This window comes from Chlamydotis macqueenii, chromosome 7, assembly GCF_036417535.1.
Source record: "Chlamydotis macqueenii isolate bChlMac1 chromosome 7, bChlMac1.mat, whole genome shotgun sequence".
NCBI lineage: Eukaryota > Metazoa > Chordata > Aves > Otidiformes > Otididae > Chlamydotis > Chlamydotis macqueenii.
This window is the reverse complement of record NC_141562.1, coordinates 8,145,767-8,169,356: the sequence shown is the minus strand read 5'-3', so window position 1 is coordinate 8,169,356 and position 23,590 is coordinate 8,145,767. Positions and strand designations below refer to the sequence as shown.

The following is a 23,590-nucleotide window of genomic DNA, read 5'->3' as shown; positions in this document are numbered from 1 at the left end:
CAGGGGTTAAAGGGATAGTGCGTTACAAAACTCTTTTGCAGCCCTTCCTTAGGCAGGTAGCTCCTCTCAATACTGTTAGAATCATAGAATTACAGAATCATTTAGGTTGGAAAAGGCTTTTAAGATCAAGTCCAACCATTAACCTAGCGCAGCCAAGTCCACCACTAAACCGTGTCCCTAAGCACCACATCTACCCATCTTTTAAATACCTTCAGGGATGGGGAGTCCACCACCTCCCTGGGCAGCCTGTTCCAGTGCCTGACTCCGAATGAACCTTTGTTGTGAGTGCAGACATACCAGGGTTGAAGTCAAGTGCTCGTCAATTAAAGATGTATTTAGGTAGGTGGAAACAAGTAGAAATTTTGACAGCCATATCAGCAGTGCTATTAAAATTGAACTGCTTCGCAAAACCACACCTGTCTTGTTTTTGAACTTCATTAAGAAACAGAACCAGTGTTGAGGGAGAGGGAAGCTGTATCTGTGGAAAGGAGGAGAATTTAAAAAAATATCAGAATGATGTATTTGGTCATCATTAAACTGTTTTGAGTTTTTATTTTGAAATTGGGCTTTTCTTTCCATTTTTATCTTTGAAAATATAGAACAAAATATCTAAAAGTCAAAATCAAGTTAATTGTTTCAGAAAAACAATCTTGATGGAGCATTTCAACATCAAGTCTAAAATTATCACAGTCATTTATGAAATTTGGACTTTAATCCAACTCATAGGCCTACTAAGCAAGTACACTCCCTGAGTGTTTGCAATAAAATATTTTTTTAATCAATGGATTAAAATGTGAACCTGGACACACATGTTTGCAACAGCACCATCGTAATTCGTGTTGCTGCAGGATTTGATTTATCTAGCAGAACAGGGAGGAAAAAAAAAAGTCCTGAACTTGCAGATGTTTTTTTTTCCCTGAGGATTAATGGCTCTTATATAAATAATCACTTTATTCTGTAAGTGCATACACTTTCATTCCACAAACCTACTTCACCTCTTCTGCCCTTTTCTCTGGTGCAAGCTGCTGCTAAATCTAGCAAGCCTTATCATTTTGTTTTTAAATATCAAAGCTATAAACATCCAGGGCAGAGTTATGTAGGAACCTCATTGTTTTAAAGTAACATCTTGAAACCTCAGAGTCAGTGTGAAATAAATATCTTGGCTGGCCAGCACTGTGAATGACAGATGTAGCTTATCAGGAATGTGGAAGAAAAACAGCTTTTTAACATCATCTTCTGTGGTCAGGTAATGAGTGAGGAAAACCAGACATAAAATAAACCAGAGAAGTGATGGAGCAGTCTGGTAAATAAATTCCGCTGCTGCAATACAAATATTTTCCAGTTATGCATCAAACATGCAGTATGTGGCTGTTTGCTATACCTCTGTACGTGAGAAACACCATTTACAGCCCGCAGCAACTTTGGCACTGAAGTTCACAATCAGTGAACACTTAGTGTCTGCTTTGCCCAGCTGTGGTCTTCTGTACGTTCAGGTTCCCTCAGGTACTTCACAGAAATAACTGGGTGTACCCAGAAATGACACCAGTGGATCAGAATCTCCCCATAAATCTTTGTTCATAAATTGTCTCAGTCCATTTTCAACAACTCTGACTGTGTGCTGGGCTGCAGCAGATTTTTTTTCTCTTTTTTTTTTTTTTTTTTTTTGCTGTCTTTCATGATACATGTGTATGTCTGATGAATATGATTTATTGTTTCTTTTTATGCTAAAATGGTTAGAGGAAGGGTACAGCACTGACTCCTGAGGGAAGATCAGTTAGTCACTCACCTGAGGAGAGTGTGTTCTAGGTAGTGAGTGATTAGCTCTTGTTCTTAGAACCTGAAGGTATGTATTTCTCAGATAATTATGTCTTGGGGAGTATCAACATTAGTGCCTTCTACAATTTTCTAGCCTCTTGTTTCAGGGAATTTCACAGGTTAATTACCTATTCTTTAACAAAAGTCCAGTTTTCTTTGTCTCCTCATACTATGTTTATTTTTATCATGTCTTGTTGTGAGGTAAGCATCTATTACATTGTCTTTTTTTTTCAGCTCTCAAAGCAGCATAATTTCTGTATCTTCTATATGGAAATCTTTCAGTTCCTGCAAGGATCACTCCTTTTTCCTAGTTTTTTTGTTTGTTTGTTTGCTCCTGCTTATGGAAATATTTTGCTATATGCAGAGCTCAATGTGAAGCTAGGTATTAATGCAGGGATTGCTGCCATGGATGAACCCAGTTTTTGCCTCGCTCAGCTTTCTGTCTCTGACAGATGCACTGGTAAGGATTTCAGAGGGAAGTGCAACACGGCACTCAGTGAGGAAGTAATGAACCTAACACAGAAGGTCTTCCACTATCAGTTTTTTAAGTTGTGCCATGAAAAATGAGAATCTGTATGTCTACTTATTTTTACCTAATCTAAAGCAGCTATTGGGGTTTTTGTTTTAAGTATAAATACCTACTCCTTTCTGATATCCTGCTGTTCTCACAGTCTGAATGATGTCTTGTAACAATGAGTTTCACCGCAGGTTAATCAAGTACTCTCAGAAAAAATGTTTGCCTTTATCAACCTTATATGTGTTGTCTTTTCAATGTCACTTAATGTCCATGAATACAGCTTTATTTCCCTTTTTCTGCCATTCATTATTTTCTGAGCCTCTGTAGTGTCTTCCCTAATTCATCTCCTGTCTAAAGCAAACAGTTCCAAACATCTCAGTCACTTCTACTTGATTTTTATGCTTTTAAGTATTTTTATTTTATTTTTGCACCTGTCTTAATTTTGAAATGTACTTTTAAAAGATGAGAATTGGAGGCATAATCCTGATCTGTAGGTTGGCAATAGGATATTACGTGTATAATTCTGATTCTTTTGAGTATTTTTACATTTTTAATTTCAGTTTCTCTGGTGATTCCATGTGTACTGGAAATATTTTAGGGGATGTTCAATGCTATGCAGGTTCTCCCAACACCTCCCACAAATACATCTTCACTTACCTGAGCATCCTAGAGTGCTTCAGTTAGCATTTGTCACTGTGCTTTCTTCGTTATGTTCCAATGAAAGAGCAAACTGTGTGTTTTGAAAGCATTTTAGCAGGGTTTATATTTGTTTTTTAAATGATCATGTATGTATATTTGTCAAATAGAGGTGAAAGGCAGGCATCTGGAGGGGACTGTGCTTAATTCAGTAGTGATCTGCTCCTTTCGAAACTCAGTTGTCTGAAATGAAACCCATGTTTCTTCCTGCAGAGAGGTTTAAATTATGGCAATTGCTGTACAGTTCAAATATAACAATATTTTGAGGACTTGATCTTGAGATACCTCAGTACCGAAGTTTAGTCTCTGCATTTTAAGACACTTCTTAGTTCTTTTTCAGAGTACTTTCCAGACCTGGATTTCTCTACTTGTGGCTGATTGGCATCTAGGAAAATGCAGTTTGTCATAAGGTACTGGAAAACAGATGATCTCCCAAGTCAGAGGCTGCTTCCCTAACTGGTGGCTTTTCATAATTCAGAGAAACTATATCAAACTTTTTCTCACATTCAAGACCTTTGTAAATGAGGATGTAGAAAAAGCATGATAATCACTAGAAAAAGTCTAGACTCTGCTTAGCTTTCACTCCTGATGAAGCAGCATTTTTGCATGAAATTAGAGCTGAAAAATAGGAGTCCAGGTTGCTAATATATTTTTTGGTTTTGGTTCCCAGATCTAAACGTCCAGTGCCGGTTTCAACCACAGCGCCCAGAATTGACTCTCCCAGGGCTGTGATTCCCCACCAGAAGGTATGTGACGTATTTCTCCTCAGCCAAAGTTAATATAATTTTTATCTACCATGGGGAAGGTAAATACCTACTACAGGACATAGCTCTTGCCCACTTCAAATAAGTAAACATTGAATGAATTCACAGGCAGGAAAACTGCCACAATGCAATGTATTAGTGATCTGTATTTTGCTAATTTCTGATTAGCAGAACCGAAGCATGCAGCTGTCCTCTGATGTGATCTGGTTTAACCCATTCTGAGCAGTTTGGTTTCATTTAGGCTGCAAGAACCTACCAAAGCTTCTCTAAATATACATTTGATTTTGTAGATTTGTGGCAAAAAATTATTAGACTGTGCCTCAGTGTATCCAAATGCTGACTACAACTGAAAAGACACTGATTTGGAATGAGGACATTAGGACATTTGAAATCTTGCATCATACTGCATTCTTGTCACATTTCTCAAAAGGCATGAAAATAAAAAATAAAGAGGATAAGTCAATTTAATGAATAACAGCAAGTGGCAGAGGAACTGGATGGCTTGGTTTCTGTTGTCAAAGCTCGTCATCTTCCATAAATAAATGTTCATCTTAGAGTAAACAGCATTCATTGACTGTACCTGGCAACTCATCATCTGTATCTTTGGAGGCACTGAGGAGCAAGGATACCTGAAAGATGGTGTATATCCTTAGGCTTGAACACTGGCTAGGACATTTGTGTTGCTGACCTATTTAGTTAGTTAAATGGAGAGGAGATAAAATCTCCATTGCTGCAACTTTACCCCTCCTGTGCGTGCCAGTTTCATCCCTAGGATGTAATATTAAAAAAACCCGCTGAAGATCAAAATACGTGGGGAATTAGGTGATGTTCTACTGGTTTTGGCAGTTCTGACTTCCATAGGTCAATTTTAAGTAATTTTTATAAACACTAGGCTTTCCAAATTCAGAGCGCAGAGGGTAACATCATCCCTGTAACTACTGCAAATGTTTTTAAACTAACAGAAGAGAATGCACTTGTGGAGAATAACTTGATTCAATTTTATTTTGTCAAATTTGAAATGAACCTGTCTGGCCATTTATTATTTGACAGAAATAATATTCTTTCGCTCTGGATCTTGTCAACTTTTTGGCAAGGGAAGATGAAATTAAGAATTTACCTTGCTCAGAGTTGTTTCTGCTTGTATCATGATTTTATAAAAGTTATCTTGGAGAAAGTGATTGGAAGAGTCACCAAACAGTACTGTGAAATGCCTAGAACAGAAATGATGGATCATTCTTTTAGGTAGACTGGTTTTCGACTGCGCCAGCAACCTAATAGGGACAGGAAGGGGAAGAGCGTACTTAATTTCTCTCGAGAACTAGACAGAATGCTGTTAGTTTTCAAGGCAGCAATTAGACATGTCTCTTCAGTTATTCACCAACACAAGACTGACAACTACCTTTTGGGACCCTCAACAGCACCTGTGCAGGTATGACAAACTTGCCTACTTCCACCACAGGCACATAAAAGCTTTTATACATCAGATTTTCATTCCTCTGTATGAGATGCATTTCTTCCCTGGCAAGTGTCAATTTTAAAATTACTGCCATATTCAAAGCTGTTTACCACACAAAACATTTTTCTCCCTTAACTATCTACCCTATGGAAAAGTTAACTCCAGGCACTGTAGGTTTTTCTAAAGGTCTTAAAAGTGCATTTGGCATGAAAGCTATTAAAGTCACTTTTACATTTCCTATTTTAACCCTTCAGAGAGAGATGAAGATCAAAGGACTCAACTCTTTTTCAGGAGCATGTTGTCTCCTGAAAGACAGGATGTCTTGAGCATTCTGTGCATCTGTGCTCAGGAAAGGTTCATAGGAGCTCTTGGAGGCAGCCTGTTCTGAATGGGTTACAGGCAGTACTTGCAGCTGGAAAAGAGATTTACTGGAACCTTGCTGGAGGAAAAGTGTGGCTTCTAGGAAAAGCTATGGTGGGAAACAGGCTATCTGGCAGTATTCAGAAAGGTCGTCTTAGGTGTAGGGTCTTTGGCCCAGGAGGAAGAGGTAGCAGTAGAGTGCTGGAGTGAGGGGCCCTTCGCAGCTTAAGAGGAGTGACGCTTGTGTCACTAGTATACACCAATAGACAACAGTAATTTTTAACTGAAGAAGAATTCTCTGAGGGTGATTTGGGTGGGAATGAAAGCATTGAACCATTGGAGAAGTCTCAAAAACCAGAATAAAATGTCTTTATTGATACAAACAGTGGTATGGGAATGTTGCAATAGGGGATGTTACAGTAAATATACTTTAAAAAATCAAGGTTTCTTTGCTTGTCCCTTTATTATTTCTAGTAACAGTATCACTGTGGAAATGAATTCTGTGACACGTATGCAGAAGCTGTCACCTCCACATCACTGCTTGACAGTGCTTAGACTCTGATGGTTCACATGAAATGAATTTGATTGCATTTTAAAAAACCAGAAAAAACTACATTACAAGCCAGTCACGACAGTGTTGTGCTCAAACACCAAGAGGAGTTTTTCTCACCTTTCTCTGAGTCAAGGTTAAGGCATGGCAATGTTAGCTACAGAGTTTGCATGTGCAAGTTCAGTGTCTAGTTTAAACCATAAATTCTCTTGTAAAACTACTGCTGATCTGATTGCAGCTTCCACTAATTTTCCAGCATGTATTTCTTCTTTGACTGCTACAGTCATGGTTTTTTGTGTTTTAGAAAAATAAGTATATACTCTTTTACAAAGACGTAAGAAAGGTATAAAAACCCCAGAGTTCTTCACCATGATAGAAATTTTACTACATTCCTTCTCTCCTTACTTTCTTGAGCTGATCAATGTTATGGATGATAGAGGTTCTGCAACCCTAAGTAAGGCATCAACTGAGCTGTAGGGCTATTATTGGAAGTAAAAGTTTGACTGATTTGGAGTTTCACTATTTCCTTATCTGACATTAATCTCAAACTTGAAACAATTTTCATTTAGTTTAGTCAAATCTTTTTTATTTAGTCAAGGCTTTTGCACAGGTGTGGCATAGCTGGAAGAAAAGGCATAACTAATACTGAAAGCGTTCAAATAACAAGAGGAGTAAGCATGACTCCAAGGATTGAAACTAAGCCATCATCAGCCAGTGAGTTCCTGCAGCTTTTTGGAAGGGCCCAACACAGGTGAAGATCCAGTTCAGTGCAGTTCAGAATGGTCAAGGTGAAGCTTTAGGGCTAAGCGTAGCTTTACCATTTGTCCCTTTGCATAAAAGTATTTAAGACAGCCTCTTTAATTTTAATAATTTGACCATGTGTTGTCCTGTTTACAAAACAGTACTGAACACGCTTATTTCAGAGTCCCAGTGAGGATCTTGTAATGCTTCTCATTTGTTTCCTGCCAAATTTGGGAACCTTTGTGGCTAAGAGAAAATAGGTGAAGAGATGACTGACTTTAAGTAGAGTGCAGGATAGGTGAGCTGGCTGAGCCAAAAGCCCTTTGGATGTCTTTGAGCAGAGTCATTTAATGCTGTGGTGCCTCCACTTCCTTCTTTCTATAACAAGTTTAAAGCAACAGCTGTTTCTTGGGCATGTTAGTATAGCAGTAAAATTGTTCTCCCAGAAGTGCAAAAGGTAAATAAAGAGACTGTACAGTCACAGCAATAGATAAATAGAACATGGGCTGTCAAAGGAAGAGGACCTGAAAAACTGGTATTGTGTCTTCCAGTATAAATTTGTTTCTCACTTCTCTGATACAGAAGAAGGAGGATTTGCCTTTCACAGAATTTGAATATTTATAAAGAAAAGAATAATAATATTTCAGAATGGGAATTGAGATGATTCATAGCTTCATTCTATTCCCAAATATTTGAGACTCCTCTACATTTATCACTTTAAAGCTCATTCACTGACATTACACTGGGAATTAAAACGCAGATTTTCCCTTCTAGTAAGGGATTGCTGCAGGATCACAGCATCCTTCTCGAGGGAAGGAGCCCATTGCTCAGTGTCAGAGCCTCCTCTTCTGGTCGGCTGAAGGGTAGCATCAGTTTCTAATAGTGTGCTTTTCCAGCCACAGAGGCTGGAACAAGGGGAAGAGAGGGATGGGGAACAGGGGAACGCTTGTTGCTGTTGGCTGCATTTCATGTGGTGCAATGCTAAAAGCCCTGCTGTGGCTCTGTATCAGAAATCTGCCCTTCACATTCAGAAATGGTTTCAGAAATGCTGTCTTGCTCTGGTTTTGCCACTGAATTGGAGAAACATAATCTCTAAAATATCCTACAAGGAATAAACTAAATGAGAGATTGTTTGTCATTCACAAAAGGAAAGAGCTCAACAAGCTGATTATTGAGCACTAATTCCTTTGGAGAAGTTATATAGCTGCTCTCTTAAACACTTCCCCTTCATCCCTTTCCCCCCAAACACAGGGAAAAGAACTGCCTGAAAACTGCCCTGAATATTAACTCAAAATGGAGCATGCTAACCTGTCTCTGCTGGGGTGCTAGGAATTTGAGTGCTGAGTTGCCAGCATGCTGCTGTTCCAGCTAGAAATTGGTTGGGGAATGAAACCGAAACTCCATTCATGTCGTAAAAGTGAGCAAAATCATCAACCATCATTTTTTATGGTGGTCCTATAATTTTCTGTTTGCCTACTGTTAGTGTCCAGTAACAACAAAACTGAAAATGCATTAGGATTAAGGAAATATCTGGCATTTCTCTCATTAGCAAGTGAAACTGATGCTTTATAATCGTATCTCCTTGCATGTTATTTTATTATGGAGTTTAGAAAGGAAACCCACAGTTAATTTACATAAAAGCCACAGAGTTTTCACAGTAACAAATATAACTCTGGCATATCCTTTTTCTTCTCTGCTGCCTCTGTATTTTTTTTTTAAATATTCATTTTTGTCCCTCTCTGCTAGCATGTAAAACTCATTTGCACAAGTGGTGACTTAATTTATGAACATGGCCTTGTGTGTTTGTGCCTCTTTTACCACACATTTTTAGAGAAAATCCCTGTTTTCTGTTTGTTTGATGATACTTGGAAGCTTGCAGTAGGCCACTTAAAGGTTGGTTGTTTGCTCTTTTCTATGTCAGTGTATAATGACTGAAGTATGTAATTCAAATGTATTTATTTAAAAAGGCATAGTCTGAAAAATGCTTTTAGGATTATCTATTTCTACAGCCTCAGGCAGCTATGAATGCCAGCTGAAGTCTCTTCCTGTTTATTACTGAGAAAAATGTTCTCAGTTCATTTTATCTGCCTTACATTTTTTATTCAAAGCATCTTGAATGTATTTAATGTTATGATTAATTATATCCTTAGACCTTTAGGGGGGTTTTTTGCAATTAATTTTAATTAATCAGGCCATATTATCTTGATTTTTCAAATGTAATATCCCAAAAGTTGAATATGCAACATAGAAAAATCCAAGAGGAGAATATAAAATATTTATCTTCTTAGATACCTTAGTATGAAAACCAGTAGGTCACATGAGTGATAAGCAATATTAGCAAAGGTAGAAAATCAGAGGCCAAATTATTGTCAGGCCTATGTTTCATGGAGGAGATGTGTGTAAGATGTCAAAGATGGCAACTGAAGCAGTGCCAGCCCAAATGAGGCAAAATGTCACTGCAGGCCACCACCTGCTCTTGTACTGGCTTTCATGGAGGGCAGACTGTGGGTTCCATCCCTTCTTCTGGATAACGTCCCCTGGCTGTCCCTGTCCCCCAGAGCTGGACTGCAGCATGCTGCCAGCATTACTGGTGGGCCTCTTTGCTGTGAGCATCACTGCATCTCGGCACCAGTTGTGGCTGCAGCGTATCTAGGTCCAGAGGGAGAGGCTGAAGTAATCCTTCTCCTGCAGCAAAAGCGGTGTAGCCCAAGTTGAGCTGGAACCAGCAGCTTCTGAGATAAACTACAAATTGATATTGTGGCTCTAGAGAAATCTGTAAATTGCCAAGCTTTCAATTAGTTTGTTGGGTACCTCAGCTATAGATTTATTTTTTTAATCCAAAACACATAATTACAGAAAAACAAAAGTGAAGAATAAAACAGCTTTTGACACTATATATTTAATTATTTTAAAATGTGCTAGTGAGTTCCGGCACTCAGGATGCTAGGTTCAAAAGGCAAACATTAGAGAGATGTTAAAAATAATCAATATTAGAATCTTGCTATTCATGTTACGATAACGGAGCCATTAGAGGTTAAAGAGTAAGAATCTGAGAGTAAAGGTATAAAGTGCCTACTTGAAAGTTAAATTTGTATTCCTCTCTGATAAATTTGTCCATACTGCAGGTAGACTGACTTCTAAAAAGTAGAGAGCTGTGTTCACTACACGCTGCCAGTAGCTGGAAGGAAATGAGGCAGTTTAACTGTAGGGATTTAGATGGCGTTGCACCAGAATGAGCTAGAAGAACTTATAGAGTGTTTTAGGCAACATGAGCACAGAAGTTTTACATGAAATTTCCTCAGAACTCGTGCAATAACTTATTTCCTGCATTATGTTGCTGAAAAAGCAGTATTTTTCTTTTTTGATATTACTTTTTATTTTGGTTTCAGTAAGCTGCATTAATAGTAAATCATTTATGAAACTGAAGCATAGTACTGCATTTTTCCAGGATGAGGTTTTGGTAGAACGTTCCGAATTTGAGCACCAGCACAGAGTTGTATGGGTATAGCTGTTGTAGAAGAGAGTTCTGTGACTTTGACTGAGACAATACATCCTGCTGCCCTAGTCAGGAGTATTATCTGGGATGGGATACACTCATCATCTACATACTCATGCACACGTTCCTTCCAGTGGAAATTAGGCAGAAATGATCAGAATAGAACCATCCTGTCTGTTGAGCAGTACCTGTTCCTGAGTCCTCTTGGTCCATCTGCTAACCGTGCTGCATGGCCTAATTAGCATGAGCCAGAGCCTATGAAAGCAATGCAACGTGTGGGCTTTGATAACTTGAAGTGTGCTCATGGGAAATAGAATGGTGTGGGTTAGAATCATTATGTGTTTAAAATAATGGCATTGACTATTCTCTTTGTATATTACCTCAAATGATTCTGACCTCAAGGTATTTTAAAAAGATTTCTTAATTATCCTAGAAATTAATGGACAGTGTTTTCTTCATATAAAATAATTGCTATGAGGCTGACTGGTAGCAAATGCTCTTTTAATGTAAAGCTTTATTTGTTGATTTCAACTAAAACCCAGTAAAAAATGCCTGAGTATGTTTTGCTTCTCTTATTTTGAAACAATGTGTTTCTTTGTTGAAAATCTTCCCTGAAAGGTTGGATGCTTTGGCCCCTATATATTTGTTGCAAGTTTATCAATATGTTTAGAAAGCAGTAATTGCGGGTATGTTATTTTTGCATGTGTTCTATGATTCCTCTTTTCTTTTTTTTTCTTTTCTTGGCCTGCATGTTTGCTACTACAGGAACCTGCTTGGGAAATCAATGGCAGCAGAACAACCTTCAGTCCTCTAACTAACACGGCGACTGGGCCTGTGGGTAGTATTTTAGCAGCCAATGGAACATTTTCAGGCTACCTCAACAAGCAAGAGATCAGCTTTTCAAATAGCTCTTCCTACTTAAAGACTACCACAGTTAGATCTTCCATGTCCTCTCAGTCTGTGACTCCTGACATTTCGCCTGCAAAGAGTAATCTAGGTTCAAAACTAAGCCCTGTACTGGCCGATGGCAATAGCCCTATACAGCAGCTGAGCCCCGCAAGGCAGTATAACAACCCGATTGGCCTTTACTCAGCAGAGACTCTAAGGGAAATGGCTGAGATGCATAAATTAAGTCTCAACCGAAGGGCTTCGGAAGGTGGACTTCCTAGAGGGTAGGTAATGGGGTAAAATATTTAATATTTCAATAAGTAATTAATTTGCTGAAAAATGAATGTAATAGTACCTACCCTATTGTGCATTTGTCTGGTAATGATGATTAAGGTCTGGAGCAATCGTTAAGTTTTCCAGTACTCCCCCAACCCAAAACATATACACAGCACCATTACAGAATAACTCTTGGTCTTTGGTATCTGAATTGCAATATGGATTGACAATAGTCACCACAGCATGAGGAGGAACACTATGACTGGAGCAACTGTGATCATCTCAGGGTTCTGGCATTTAGCCCATTAAACTGCATGTAATCCCATAGAACCAAATATCGCTGTCAGCCGTTACAGAAGCTGCTATCAAACAGATCTGTCTTTCGTACTTTCCTAAAGAGAAATTGCTTTGACCAGTAAATCTGACATGCTCGTCTGCTAGAGTGTCCCATTATAATTCCTGCCTTAATGCATTGGCTTTCCTATGCAAAGTGAGTCAAAACTGCAGTATTTTGAATCCTCTGGTTTGAACGCTGTCTGTCTCGCGTCTGTTAGCTTGGCTCTTAACTTGTATGTAACAAGGAATGATCTCTAGATACTACCCAGATAGCTCGATCCCATGCTGTCAAGATTTTCAGTGTTACTGTATTGCAGATCAACTGTATTATTAGTAGGTTTGTCAAGTCAGGTGCTTGGACTACAATACGTGAGAAAAAGCAATGAGAAACAGGTTTTCCTAATTTTTCTGCCTTCTTGTATTAATTAGCAAACAAATCTCTAATTTATTTATTTTTGTATATTTAAAATTAAGATAAATTTCTTACTATGAGTATAGGAAAAAGTGTACTTTTGACCACAGGGACTTGGCTATATGAGGAAAAACTGAAAGTTCAGACAACCCGCTGGAGGTCTACTAGCAAATGCACGTTTTCAGGTGCTTTATATCCCATTGCAGAAGCTATTTTCAAGAGTAACACCAAGGGGTTTTAAGTTGTAGCAAAGTAAGGATATTTTACCCGTATAAAAGGGCATATATACATGTTCTGGATGATTCAAGCAGTTTAGATAGTTCATTGTAACTCTCTTGAGCGCTCAGCTCAAGATAATTAAGAAAAGCAATTAGTGTTTGAAAGAAAAAAATTTCAGTTAGTAAGCAAGATCAGCAAAATAAACCTCAGAATGCTTCTCTCTTAATTTACAGTTTTCTTGCAGAAAACTAATCCTTGTCGTATTTCAATATGCAGAGTTTCCTGGGAGTATCTCTCAGTCTTTCTCCTGCTGTCTTCACAGCCCTCCTTAACATTGGCAAGGGTGAGGGTGAAGGGGCTGTATTTTGGGTGGCTCAGCAGTCTCATTATTTCTTTATTATCAAAATTACAACACAGCTGGATCCATCACTCACTGAAGTCAATGTGAACCATTCTGCTGATTCCAGAGGGCACTGCGATAGGACCACGTAATACGACAGTGATTGCCAGGGTGCAAAAAAGGAGTCCCTGTAGAAAACGCTTCACTGTCTTCACTCTGCTGCTTTTATGTGCTTTATGTCTCCTTTAGATGTACCGTGTTAGTGCACACTTGTGGCAGTGTACTGAATTACAAAGCAAAGAACCTTAGCACAACCACCTGAGATTGAATTTTTTTTTTTTTTTTTTATTTTGAACAAAATTTTAGGGAATTGCTGTCTGCCTACCTGTAATACCTGTAGCACTGATGAACAAATAAGAAAATTTATGAGAAAGCATCTAAATGTTCTGTTAAAAAATTTCAGCCTTTATCCTGCAGCCCAGCAACAGTCTGAAAAGATGGAAAAGCCCAGGGCTGCTAAGTACGTGTGGCTTTTCAGGTAATTCCTCTGATATTTAGAGACTTGTGCATCTCTCTTTATGTGCAGAGGAAACTCAGAGTTCAGTAATCCTGTCATTCCCACTCTCGCTTGAGTGTTACCCATGAAGTGAGAGACATCTGTCCTGTTGCTCTGTGGAGAGTAACATGGAACCTGCAGCTACCCTGGGGCTTGGTATCATCCATGATAGTCTCGATCTCATTGTGGATATTTGTGAAAGAGAGCACAAGGAAAGCACTGGGAGCTCTGCGGAATCAGCTCTGGACTTTGTTGTGGGCGTTCTTCTCATATAGTGTAACATGAGGTGCTACGTAAAGCTTGTGAAATTATGGTGCTCCAAAACTGTGAATTTATTATGCATGCATGAACATGCACTTAGGAGTAAGGTAAAAACTGTAAGAAAAATCAGGTTTGGGGGTTGATCTTAAGGTATATTTCATATTTCAATTTGGTATACTTTTCACCAAATCATTTAAAATTAACTGTGTGAATTTCTGTTAGAGGTTTAGCTAAACCCTTTGGAAAATCCATCAGAAAGCTAAAATTAATTTTGAGATTATTTCCTTGATCTGCAACGAATAACAAAGCATCTGTTCTCTGATACGCTTTTACATTACAGCTTTATTACTTTGGTCCAGGGGGAAAAAATACAAGGTAGCCGGTTAAGAGTGTGGAACTTCGTGTGCTGAAAGCTGTGGAAAGCGGAGTATTAATAAATATGAAGAGTGAGTCATAGCTTGTAACACGTGGTGGTTCTTCATGCCAGTGTAAGTTATTTTTCACATTGTAGGTCAAGGGCAGTAAATACCTGTCCCACAAGTACGTGCTAGGTGGCTTGGGTTACTGGCTTCTCACTGTGTGACCTCTGCGAGCAGCAAGTTGGGTGTTTCATACATGTCCGTATTTAGAATCAAGCTAAAATGATGTGTGGCTCTGAACTGGAGAGGATTTTCTCTTCATGTACTAAACACAAGGAGAAATGAAGCTTTACTCTTTTTGAAAGAAGCTATAGTAGCCTCTTCACATCTGAAAAATCTTTACTGAGACGTGTGGCTGTCGAGCTGTTCTTAGTGTGCACATAATGATTTTTATCTTGGAACATATTTTTATAGGCAAACGAGTGGTTCCTCTAATTAAGCTGCATTTTAGGGATGGTAGTTCTGCTTTTAAAATATTATTTTATGTATAAGGCAGGGGCCTGGATTAAGGATTAAAGCAGTCCACTTCAGAAAATGATACTATTACACTACGTTTCGTTGTAAATGAGTGCCCAGCTGTCTTGCACATACCTAAAATGGATACAGGATCACTGATGTGCTTACGGGCTACAGCTTGTTCCTAATATATCCCTACTGGTTCCTGTAACAGACTGATATGTTTGGCTTAATGTAGGCTTTATAAAGTTAGAAGAATATTCTCGAATCTGAGAGTCAGAAGAACAGAAGATGATCTGTGACTGCTTTTCCATGGAAATGCAGAAGTGCAAAGCCTTTACTGCAGCTTTGGCTCATTAGAGTGTTCCTGAGCATGAAAGGGCAGCTGGCTGAGCCAATGCAAAAGGACTGTATGTAAAATGAAGCAGTAATATCAAAGGTTCTGCAAGGCAAAAGCAGAAGGAGACAAATCCACTTTGAATGTCACTGTTAGAGTATAACATTGCTGTCCAGTATTTTATATCAATCCCAGATCCAGCAGCAAGTTGGAAGGTTCAGTGCCCAGTTCTGCCAACAGCATTTTGTGCAGCTGAGTAAGAAGAAATTTTTATTAACTGGTCTGTCTTTATTTTGCGCAAAATATGATGAATTACTCTTCACTCAATATAAAGAGCAAATTATGGGTATGCTATGCTTTGAAAAAAAAATGTTAAAATAAATGTCATAGCCCTTTAACACTATTCACGTAACCAACAGAAAGAGTTTTTGGCAAATAATATAACAGTGCAGTCTGAGCACACAGTCTGTTCGTCACTCCCAGCTTTGGCCCGCACATAAGGCCTACGCTGAGTTTTGTATTGTGTCTCTTTGGAATTAGTGTGCAAGGCACTGTCACTTCTTGTTTATGCAGCGAAGCAGGATGTAGCATGAACGTATGTTTTTTCATACTGTGTACATAACAGAAGGAATAAAATATCCTGATATGGATATCAAAAAAAACCCCACATAATGCACGGACTTGCTTCATTTCACATGGAATAATTTAGGAATTACTATTCTGAAATTAATTGGCTTACACCACTTCTGGCATAATGTAGGTACAGTCAGATCTAGGTCAATAGTTTGTTAAATATAAAGGCATTTTCCTTAGTTTTAGATTTAAAACATCTACCAGTATATTCTTTGGACATTCTCCAGCATGTAAAAGACCAAAAAAATCAATCTTGCAATACCAGCTCTGGGGGCGGCCTGAGGAGAACAGACTTCTAGCCTGAATATTTATTATCCGAGGGAAGAATATAGTCTCTACCACTCATTTGCCATTTTCAGATGAGAATATTCTCTGCAAATGCTTCTTTCCCCTCCTACTCCCATGCATTTTGATAATAGTACTTTCAGGGATGCACAGCAATAAAATCATGTTCAACGGTCAGCCAAATGCCATAATACACTACTAAGTTCTACTGGATCAACTATAATCTCTACGTTTTTTCCTTTCTTAATCATGTTGTGGTTTTCAGGCATACATTTGCTTTTTGTTCTTATTTGCAGATGGTCTGAAAAAAAGCTTTAGTAAACTTTTGTAAATACCTTTTGCCCTTTGCACTCTAAAAACTATTGACTTTTTCTGGGTGGTTGGTTTTGATGTTGTTTGTTCTCTTTCTCTTCTTTTAGGTCATAACCAACACCGCTGCCAAGTTAGTATCACTTCTATATAGTGCCAAGTATTTGTGTTACGCTGTACGTGTGAAGATTTGTTTTCTGGGGTAGCATGGTCCCTTGTGTTTCTGCTGTGTCTGCTTGCAAGTGGAAGTAATTTAAAAAAATCTTATTGGCATGGCAAGCGTCATGCACTGCCACTGGTGTCCAGTGGTGCTCCCTTCTAAGCACGCCACAGGTTCGGCATTTCTTGGTGATGTTCTAATGCTGCAAATGGATTTACCATCTGAGCTGGCTCAGTTCTTATAAATGCTTTCAGACGTTTTCATCTCTGCAGTCCGGGCTTAATTCCTCCTAACTTTTAAAGTAGTCTTCACACCTTCAGGATTTGGGGAGCCTTATCTGAGCCTTTTTTGGTGTATTATCAGTGATGTATTTTTAGCCTCAACATTAAATTAATTTCCAAAGTCACACTCTACTAAAATTCAAATTTAGGTTGCTATGAGACACTGATATGGAAAAGATCTAAAAAGTAATTTACCTTAGTAAACATATTTCCTAAACAAGAAGCAACTATTGATTTAAAAAATGTAATTGATTTTTGATGTAGAAAAGTTTACAGAGTCCACAGCTTTGATCTTTAGTTTTCCAAAGGCAGAAGATTTGTCTCTAAATTCCTGTTTTCTGTCTCTGAACTGAGTGTTGTCCAGAAATTGCTGGAAACTGGGTTAAATTCAGGTAAAATAAATAAGTATTTTAGTTAAATGTCTAATTTAAACTGACAAGAGAATCCTAAAAGTAGTAGAATACATCAAGTTGAAATAATGTTTAATGCATATAATTTACACCTATCTGGAATTCTCTGATTTTAATGACACGTGAGTGTGATGTCATGCAAATGATTTAACTCCTCTGGAGTTATGAAACTCTAGCCAACTTAAATTGATAATTATTCTGTTCCAATTGTCTTACAAAGAAGTAGTCACATTATAGAGGTGTTTTTAATCTTACTTGCTTTGGGATTTATTTTTCCTAATCCTTTTCCAGCTTAGTAAAAGAGTCCCACTGATTTTGCAGAGGTGCTCCAGCTGTCTCTAGGGTCTTACCTCGGCCACTTTGTCCTAGAGCGCAGCACCTCTTACAAGCAGTAATATCTTCTGCTTACTTCCAGAGATATAAAGAAAACTCTGCAGTTGAAAAATCTGTCCACTTTTCTCTTACTTTTATGGGAATCCTGTTAACCTCAGTGACAGTTTTGCCTTGGTATGTGTAATGTGACTAAAACCTCTTGAAAGACATCACTGAAACTGTTTAAATACCACAAATGAAAGCTAAAATTCCTACTGCTGCTACCATTAGGGAAGTTTAGGCCCGTCTAAGATTAGTAATTTATTTTTGTAATCGATTGTGGAAACCAATTGTTTTGAACTTTCTTCTTTCAAAGTGGCATATTTAACCTCTGTCTTTTCATTCACGCCATCTTCTTAGATCTTGGGTTTATTATCTCTTCAATACTTCTAACAGCGTGGAGGAAGGAGAACACTAAATTCAAGATCTCAAGGGCCTGTGTGTTTGTAGTGATCGTGTGATCGTTTAGGGTATTACAAAGAAAAGAGATACCATTGTTAACGTAAGGCGTGTGCATGCTGACAAGTCAAGAGTATAACAACCTGCACGTCCCTGCACATCACCCTTCAACAGATGATGGCGGTGTCGTAATAATACTGTTATAGTTGGCAAGCAGTTACTGGAGAGATCTTTTAAATGTGAAAATGTCTTTGTAAAAAGATGATTTTCACTTTTTGAATGCATAATGCTGCTTCCTGGTTCCCTCCCTTAAAATGTTGACGTGTGTAACTAATGGCTGTGGCTGTAATACAGCATGTGCGTGTTTGTGTCTCTGTTCTTTGAGCATGTGGCTGTTAACGTTCTGTCAAGTATTTTGAACGATATGTGACTGTATCTCTTTTACTGTCCATCTTCAGTCAGGGCATCCCACCAAACAAAAGGCTGCCAGCTTCACTTGATTTTCCTTTTTCCTCCATGCCAGGTTGAGTGTTCGGTTTCAACATTCACCCTCCTGGGCTAACCCACAGCTGCCAACCAGAGCAGCTGTTGTTCAGTCACATGAAAAAATTCAGCAAAAGAGTTCATATTAGCTAATAAACTTATGGTGTAATTGTTTTAAACTGAGAAGGAAAATTGTTTCAATCAAACGGGATTACATTTTTCAGAATTTCTTTTGAGGGGGAAGATACATGCATCTCCAGCATTTGGGCTCAGTTAAAAATGAAACCTTTGTGAAATATCTGTTATTTCCCAAAGGACAGAATTCTCAGTTTTGCCCAGTTCGGTGAGCGTACAGAATCTATACTGCTGGTATCCTCCTGCTGCTGGCAGGACAGGAACAGCAAACTGGAGATCCACCTGAAGCTTCCAACTCAAGTTGTCCCATTGATTGTAATGTAGAGCATTTTGATCTGAGAGTGAGCGTTTATCATGCTATAGCAACACTTATGGCTGGCTGTACAGAGATTTTGGGAAGATTGATTTAGCCTTTGTGAGGAAAGCTTTGAAAATTAAAAGGCACAAGTACGAAATTTAACTATGATTAATAATGCAGGCAGAAAGTACTGGAAGCTTCTAAATAATGGAGGGCCTGACATCTGCTCACCCCATTGCACTTTCTAGCACTTTGTAAGACCCTTCTGAAAGAATGAATGGATGCAGTGAATAAACTGGGAATTCTCTGCAGTATGTATGTTCATTCAGGGCCATGCATATATACATGTGTCTGTGTGTGTGTTTGTATACACTTATATGTATATATGCATGTAAGAATAGAATTTTAATATATGTATCACATAAATAATGCGGCATTTGTAATTATTTTTTATACAGTGACAACTGCTTCACCTGTTCTTCTCTTTATACATCTGTAAGCCAACACAAAAATGTCATCCATTAGCGCAGCCAGCTATAACTGTTACTTGTTGCTGATGTTCTCTCTTATCCTCTGGCCAGCAGCTTTTGTGGTGAGATGCCATGAACAGACACACACACTCCTCTCTTGGTGCTTTTTCTCTCACTTAACCATCACATGATTTCTCCCTTCTTCCCCTCCCTTCCCTGTCGAACCTCACTCTTGCATAACCCAGCCCGGACTTCACGGAGCGTTTCAACCCCAGTGCCCTGAAGGACTCTGCCCTGTCTACACACAAACCCATTGAGGTGAAAGGCCTGGGCGGCAAGGCTACTATAATTCACGCCCAGTATAACACCCCCATCAGCATGTATTCCCAAGATGCTATCATGGATGCAATTGCAGGCCAGGCACAAGCCCAGGGTGGAGAATTTGCTAGGTAAGGTTACTTCCTTGTGCGGAATGCTCTTTCTCTGCATGATATGTCTTTACATGCATGACACGGCAGCTCTTCCTGGACTCTTTTTTCTGGAGTATCTTACACATGAAAAATACAAATCAGTCGTAGTGTTTGAAAGCACTTAATCATTTCGTAGTTAAAAGGATGGATAGTTAGAAAGTACAACTTTTCTGCTTTGGTATTCTTCCTAGAACTGGTAAACACCACAAAAATGTGTCTAGTGCTCTGTATATGACATTGGTGGGCTTTTCATTTATGATGACAGTGCTTTGTAATAACCACTGTATTATATGCATAACTCAGAAAGAACAGGAAGTGGGAGCTGGAATTTTTTATTGATACATGAAGAATACAAAATATTTACTTAGTGCTGGCTACTGTTTTCTTCATCAGAATGGAGTGTTGTGCTGTATTATCCCTATCCCAAGTTTACATACTGTACATGTGTCTTGCATCTCCTTTGGACTACGGCAAAATCCATTGATCTTTAATAATTCTGCTTTTCCAGTCCATGTTTCTGGTAATCTTACCTGATAAGCTTACCCACAATTGTTATAACTTAACTGAAATTACATGTGTGATGAACATAGCCAGGTTTCTCTCTTACTGCGTATCTTTCTACCCAAAATAGAGCTTACCTTCTTTTCATGTGACAGCCAAATATAGGTATAGCAACACACTTCACATGTTAGCTGCAGGCTTATTCAAAATGTCGATGTTTTATGTATTTGCTTGTGCTACCTTTTACTGGCCATTTCTCTTCTCCTTTTTTAAAAATTTTTTTATTTCCTCAACTGATTTTTTTTTGCACCAATTATTCTGTTGTTTATCACAATTCTCCCTAATGATGGATCCCAAACAATACCTTTAGTTGGTTTTGACCATGACTCAGTGAACCTCCACAAGTGTAAATAGACTCATACTTCCAATTAGCAAAGTAAAGTGAAAGAAGTTCATTCTGTGTTCTTTATAATGGTTCACATCTTTCATAGACGTGGATTATTTGAGAGATTTTTATTATATATTGGCATTTTCTAGTAAATGCTGTGACATCATACAATGCAAATAGTGATGTTTAAAAATTTTACCTATTTAAATTATCAGATGATTATAAAGTTTCACTGCTGAGCACATGGGTCCTCTTCATTTTATAACCAGCAGATTAAAAGAATCTCCAGTCGTAGGAGTGGCTCTGCTGGACTGGAAAACATCATCTTTTCCCACCTGAGGAAGAGATCAAAACACACTGCGTTGTGGGGAGAGGAAAATGCCCTTTCTAGAAAATCTCAGATAGGTAGAGAGAGGTGCAAAGAGTGCAACTAGAACTGGAAGATCAGCACCCTTTCCAGGGGTCTAGGGCTTTGTCCTAAGGTGTAGAATTGTGAAGTAAGGAGTTTGAAAAATTAGAGGCCTGAATCATAAATAATAAGGTGGTAATTAATTATATTAGGATATGCATATATCTTGAAAAGAGACGAATGGATACATAGATAAAAAATAAAAACTGGGTTTTCATGCACCAGTAGCAGCAAGAGCTGTGTTAAACGCCACTACCAAAAGCTCTGTTCTGACTTTTTTTTTTTCTTATTTTGAACATGGAATCCACTGATCACATTAATGTTTTTGAAATGAGATTATTATTTCCATTAATCCTTCTGTATCAGACAGTTGTAGTGGAACATCGTTCTTTACGGACAACTCCATGACTATGTTCTCCCCTGTAATGTTGCAAAAAAAGTTTTTCTGTAAGAGCCACTATATAATTACCATTTAAGGTTTTCCTTCATTTTGGAATGCGACTCCTGAGCCTACCATTCACCTGGCCCCACAAGGAACTGTGTTTCTATTCCTATGTGCAGTCAGGTGGAGGGGACTCTATAAAACTACTCTGCTGTGAGCCACGGCCTGTTTTGTAACTTCTTTTTTTTAAACTCATAACACTTAGTGACTAAACAATTTTCTTAGTAGATTGTTTTATTACAATTAACACAGCATTTTTAATCTCTATATAAAGGCAGGGTTTTTGCTGGTATAACAACTGCGTTCCCATTGACTGGTACTCATCTGATTAAACCTGTAACTCATTTTCTTAAGGTGTTGCTTTGACCTCTGTGATATTCTGAACTTTATTTTGCAGTGGAAACTCAGGATGTTCTTTAGGTTGCTTAGCTGATCAAGTCTGAGATAAGATTATGCTTAATGCAGAAATATTTGTATGAGAAATTTGTCATATAAAAGCAGACCAAATTATGTACTGATTCATTTTATCTCAGTTGTCTGGCTGTAATTTCATCTCAGCACTTAATTACCCCTCTTTGGCCTTTTCATTTTACGTTAGAGAAAAGCCCTGAAGCCACAAGGTGCATGTCAGATGGTGAGTGTACTCAGACTGCAGATCTAAAGGGCTTCTGTTCTTTTTGGCTGACAATAGCTGGAAAACACTGCTTACTTTTTTTATCAGTGATGAGGCTTAAGATAAGGGTTCATTTTCTAGTTTGACCATTTGAAATCTGTGAAGTTTTAACTTAAGTCAGTGAGATGAGAATCAGGCTCATGTCACTTAGAAAATTACCCACACATACTGGATCACCATGGAAGACAAAGGAAAGCATATAAATTATTTATACTGCAGTTATTCAGACCTCATGCTGGAACTTAAAGGTAGAAAAATTTGAATGCCCTGACTTTATACCTTTTCTCACTCTATGTTGCTTTGTTCTAATTGATTCTGCTATACCAAGAACCAAGAGTTGGTTGCAGTAAAACCACGTGGTCAGTACATATCTGTCAGACCTCTTCTAAATTCCATTATGCAGTTTTAGCCAAATTCACAAGTCATGTAAGCAGACATAAATCGAACAACTTGATCAGGATTAAGATCTAACAGTTCAACTGTCAGAATCAATAATGTGATTTCAAACTAAAGTCTTGTGTATCCTCTACAATAAGTCACCTTGGCTGGATAATTGACCAGTCTGCATGTTGGGTTGGGTGGGTTTTTTTACCTCTTAGAGTTTTTTTTTTTAAGAGTTGGTATCAGTCGAATATCTGAAGTCACAATATTACATTGTATGTTTACATCAGGGGTAGAACACTGCAGTGTTGCAGTATTCCTAAGTTTTTACTTATTATCTTTGTAAATTAAATGTGAATAATGACTCCAGGCAGTGATTCACATGGTAAACCAGAGTTTATAATGAACTCCAAGAAAAAAAAAAATCACATTGCTACTTATTCAAAGAGGTTTGACTGTCTTTTAAGCTTGTTTAAATGTTAATAATGTGTGACTTGTATGATGATGTGAAAAAGGAGGACAATTTTTTTATTGAATCCTACTAAAATACCTTAGGCTGTAATATGAAAAACCCTCAAAAGCTGTAATCCATTTGGGAAGGTTTTTTTTTCAGTAACATGAATTTAAAGTAATATGCTTAAAGATGCATGATATTTCTGGACATACACACCCAGATGGAAAAAAATTAAATTAAGAAGAGGTATAATAGAGGTATTAACATGGTTATGTGCTTCTTCAGGCTGTCTGTAAGAATCAACTGTCACATTTAGGTTTATGAAATGCTCATAATCAGCGATGCGCTCTATTTTACACTTTCATGCTGAGTGGCTCATATGTCCTAGTTACTCATCTACAATATAATTATGATTTTAAAAAAAGAAAAAGGCCTGTTGCATTAAAGACAGAGTTGGAAATATTCCAATGTGTTGCATTAATTTAGTTCGATTTATAGCAGCATGTTTCACTCTGCTAGGGAAGGTTAATTCACCGAGCTCCATTTCCTGCCTTAATCATCTACCATAAGGATATTAACATGTCATATTAATGCCACACATTGCTACTGTGAAAGCTGTGTCCAGCCTCTAGTGTTTTTTATCTACCTTTGAGCTAATGGCATATCTATACATACATTTTTAAACTGCTTTTTTGTATATTGATCATAACATAAGAACAAAGCATTTCAGCTGGAGAATTTA

General features: G+C 38.0%; 1 protein-coding gene across 2 annotated transcripts in view; it reads left to right on the top strand.

Annotated features, from left to right (window-relative positions):
* The window catches only part of LDB3 (LIM domain binding 3), a 128,470-nt gene that overhangs the window by 51,121 nt on the left and 53,759 nt on the right, over positions 1-23,590 (top strand). The window contains exons 4-6 of one of the 2 annotated variants that reach the window (XM_010117127.2): positions 3,699-3,774; positions 16,233-16,255; positions 19,376-19,579. In XM_010117127.2, the coding sequence (XP_010115429.1) occupies positions 3,699-3,774; positions 16,233-16,255; positions 19,376-19,579 (303 nt within the window). Of the gene's footprint in view, positions 1-3,698; positions 3,775-11,160; positions 11,568-16,232; positions 16,256-19,375; positions 19,580-23,590 lie in introns of both variants that reach the window. The other variant, XM_086752172.1, reaches the window with a different exon arrangement.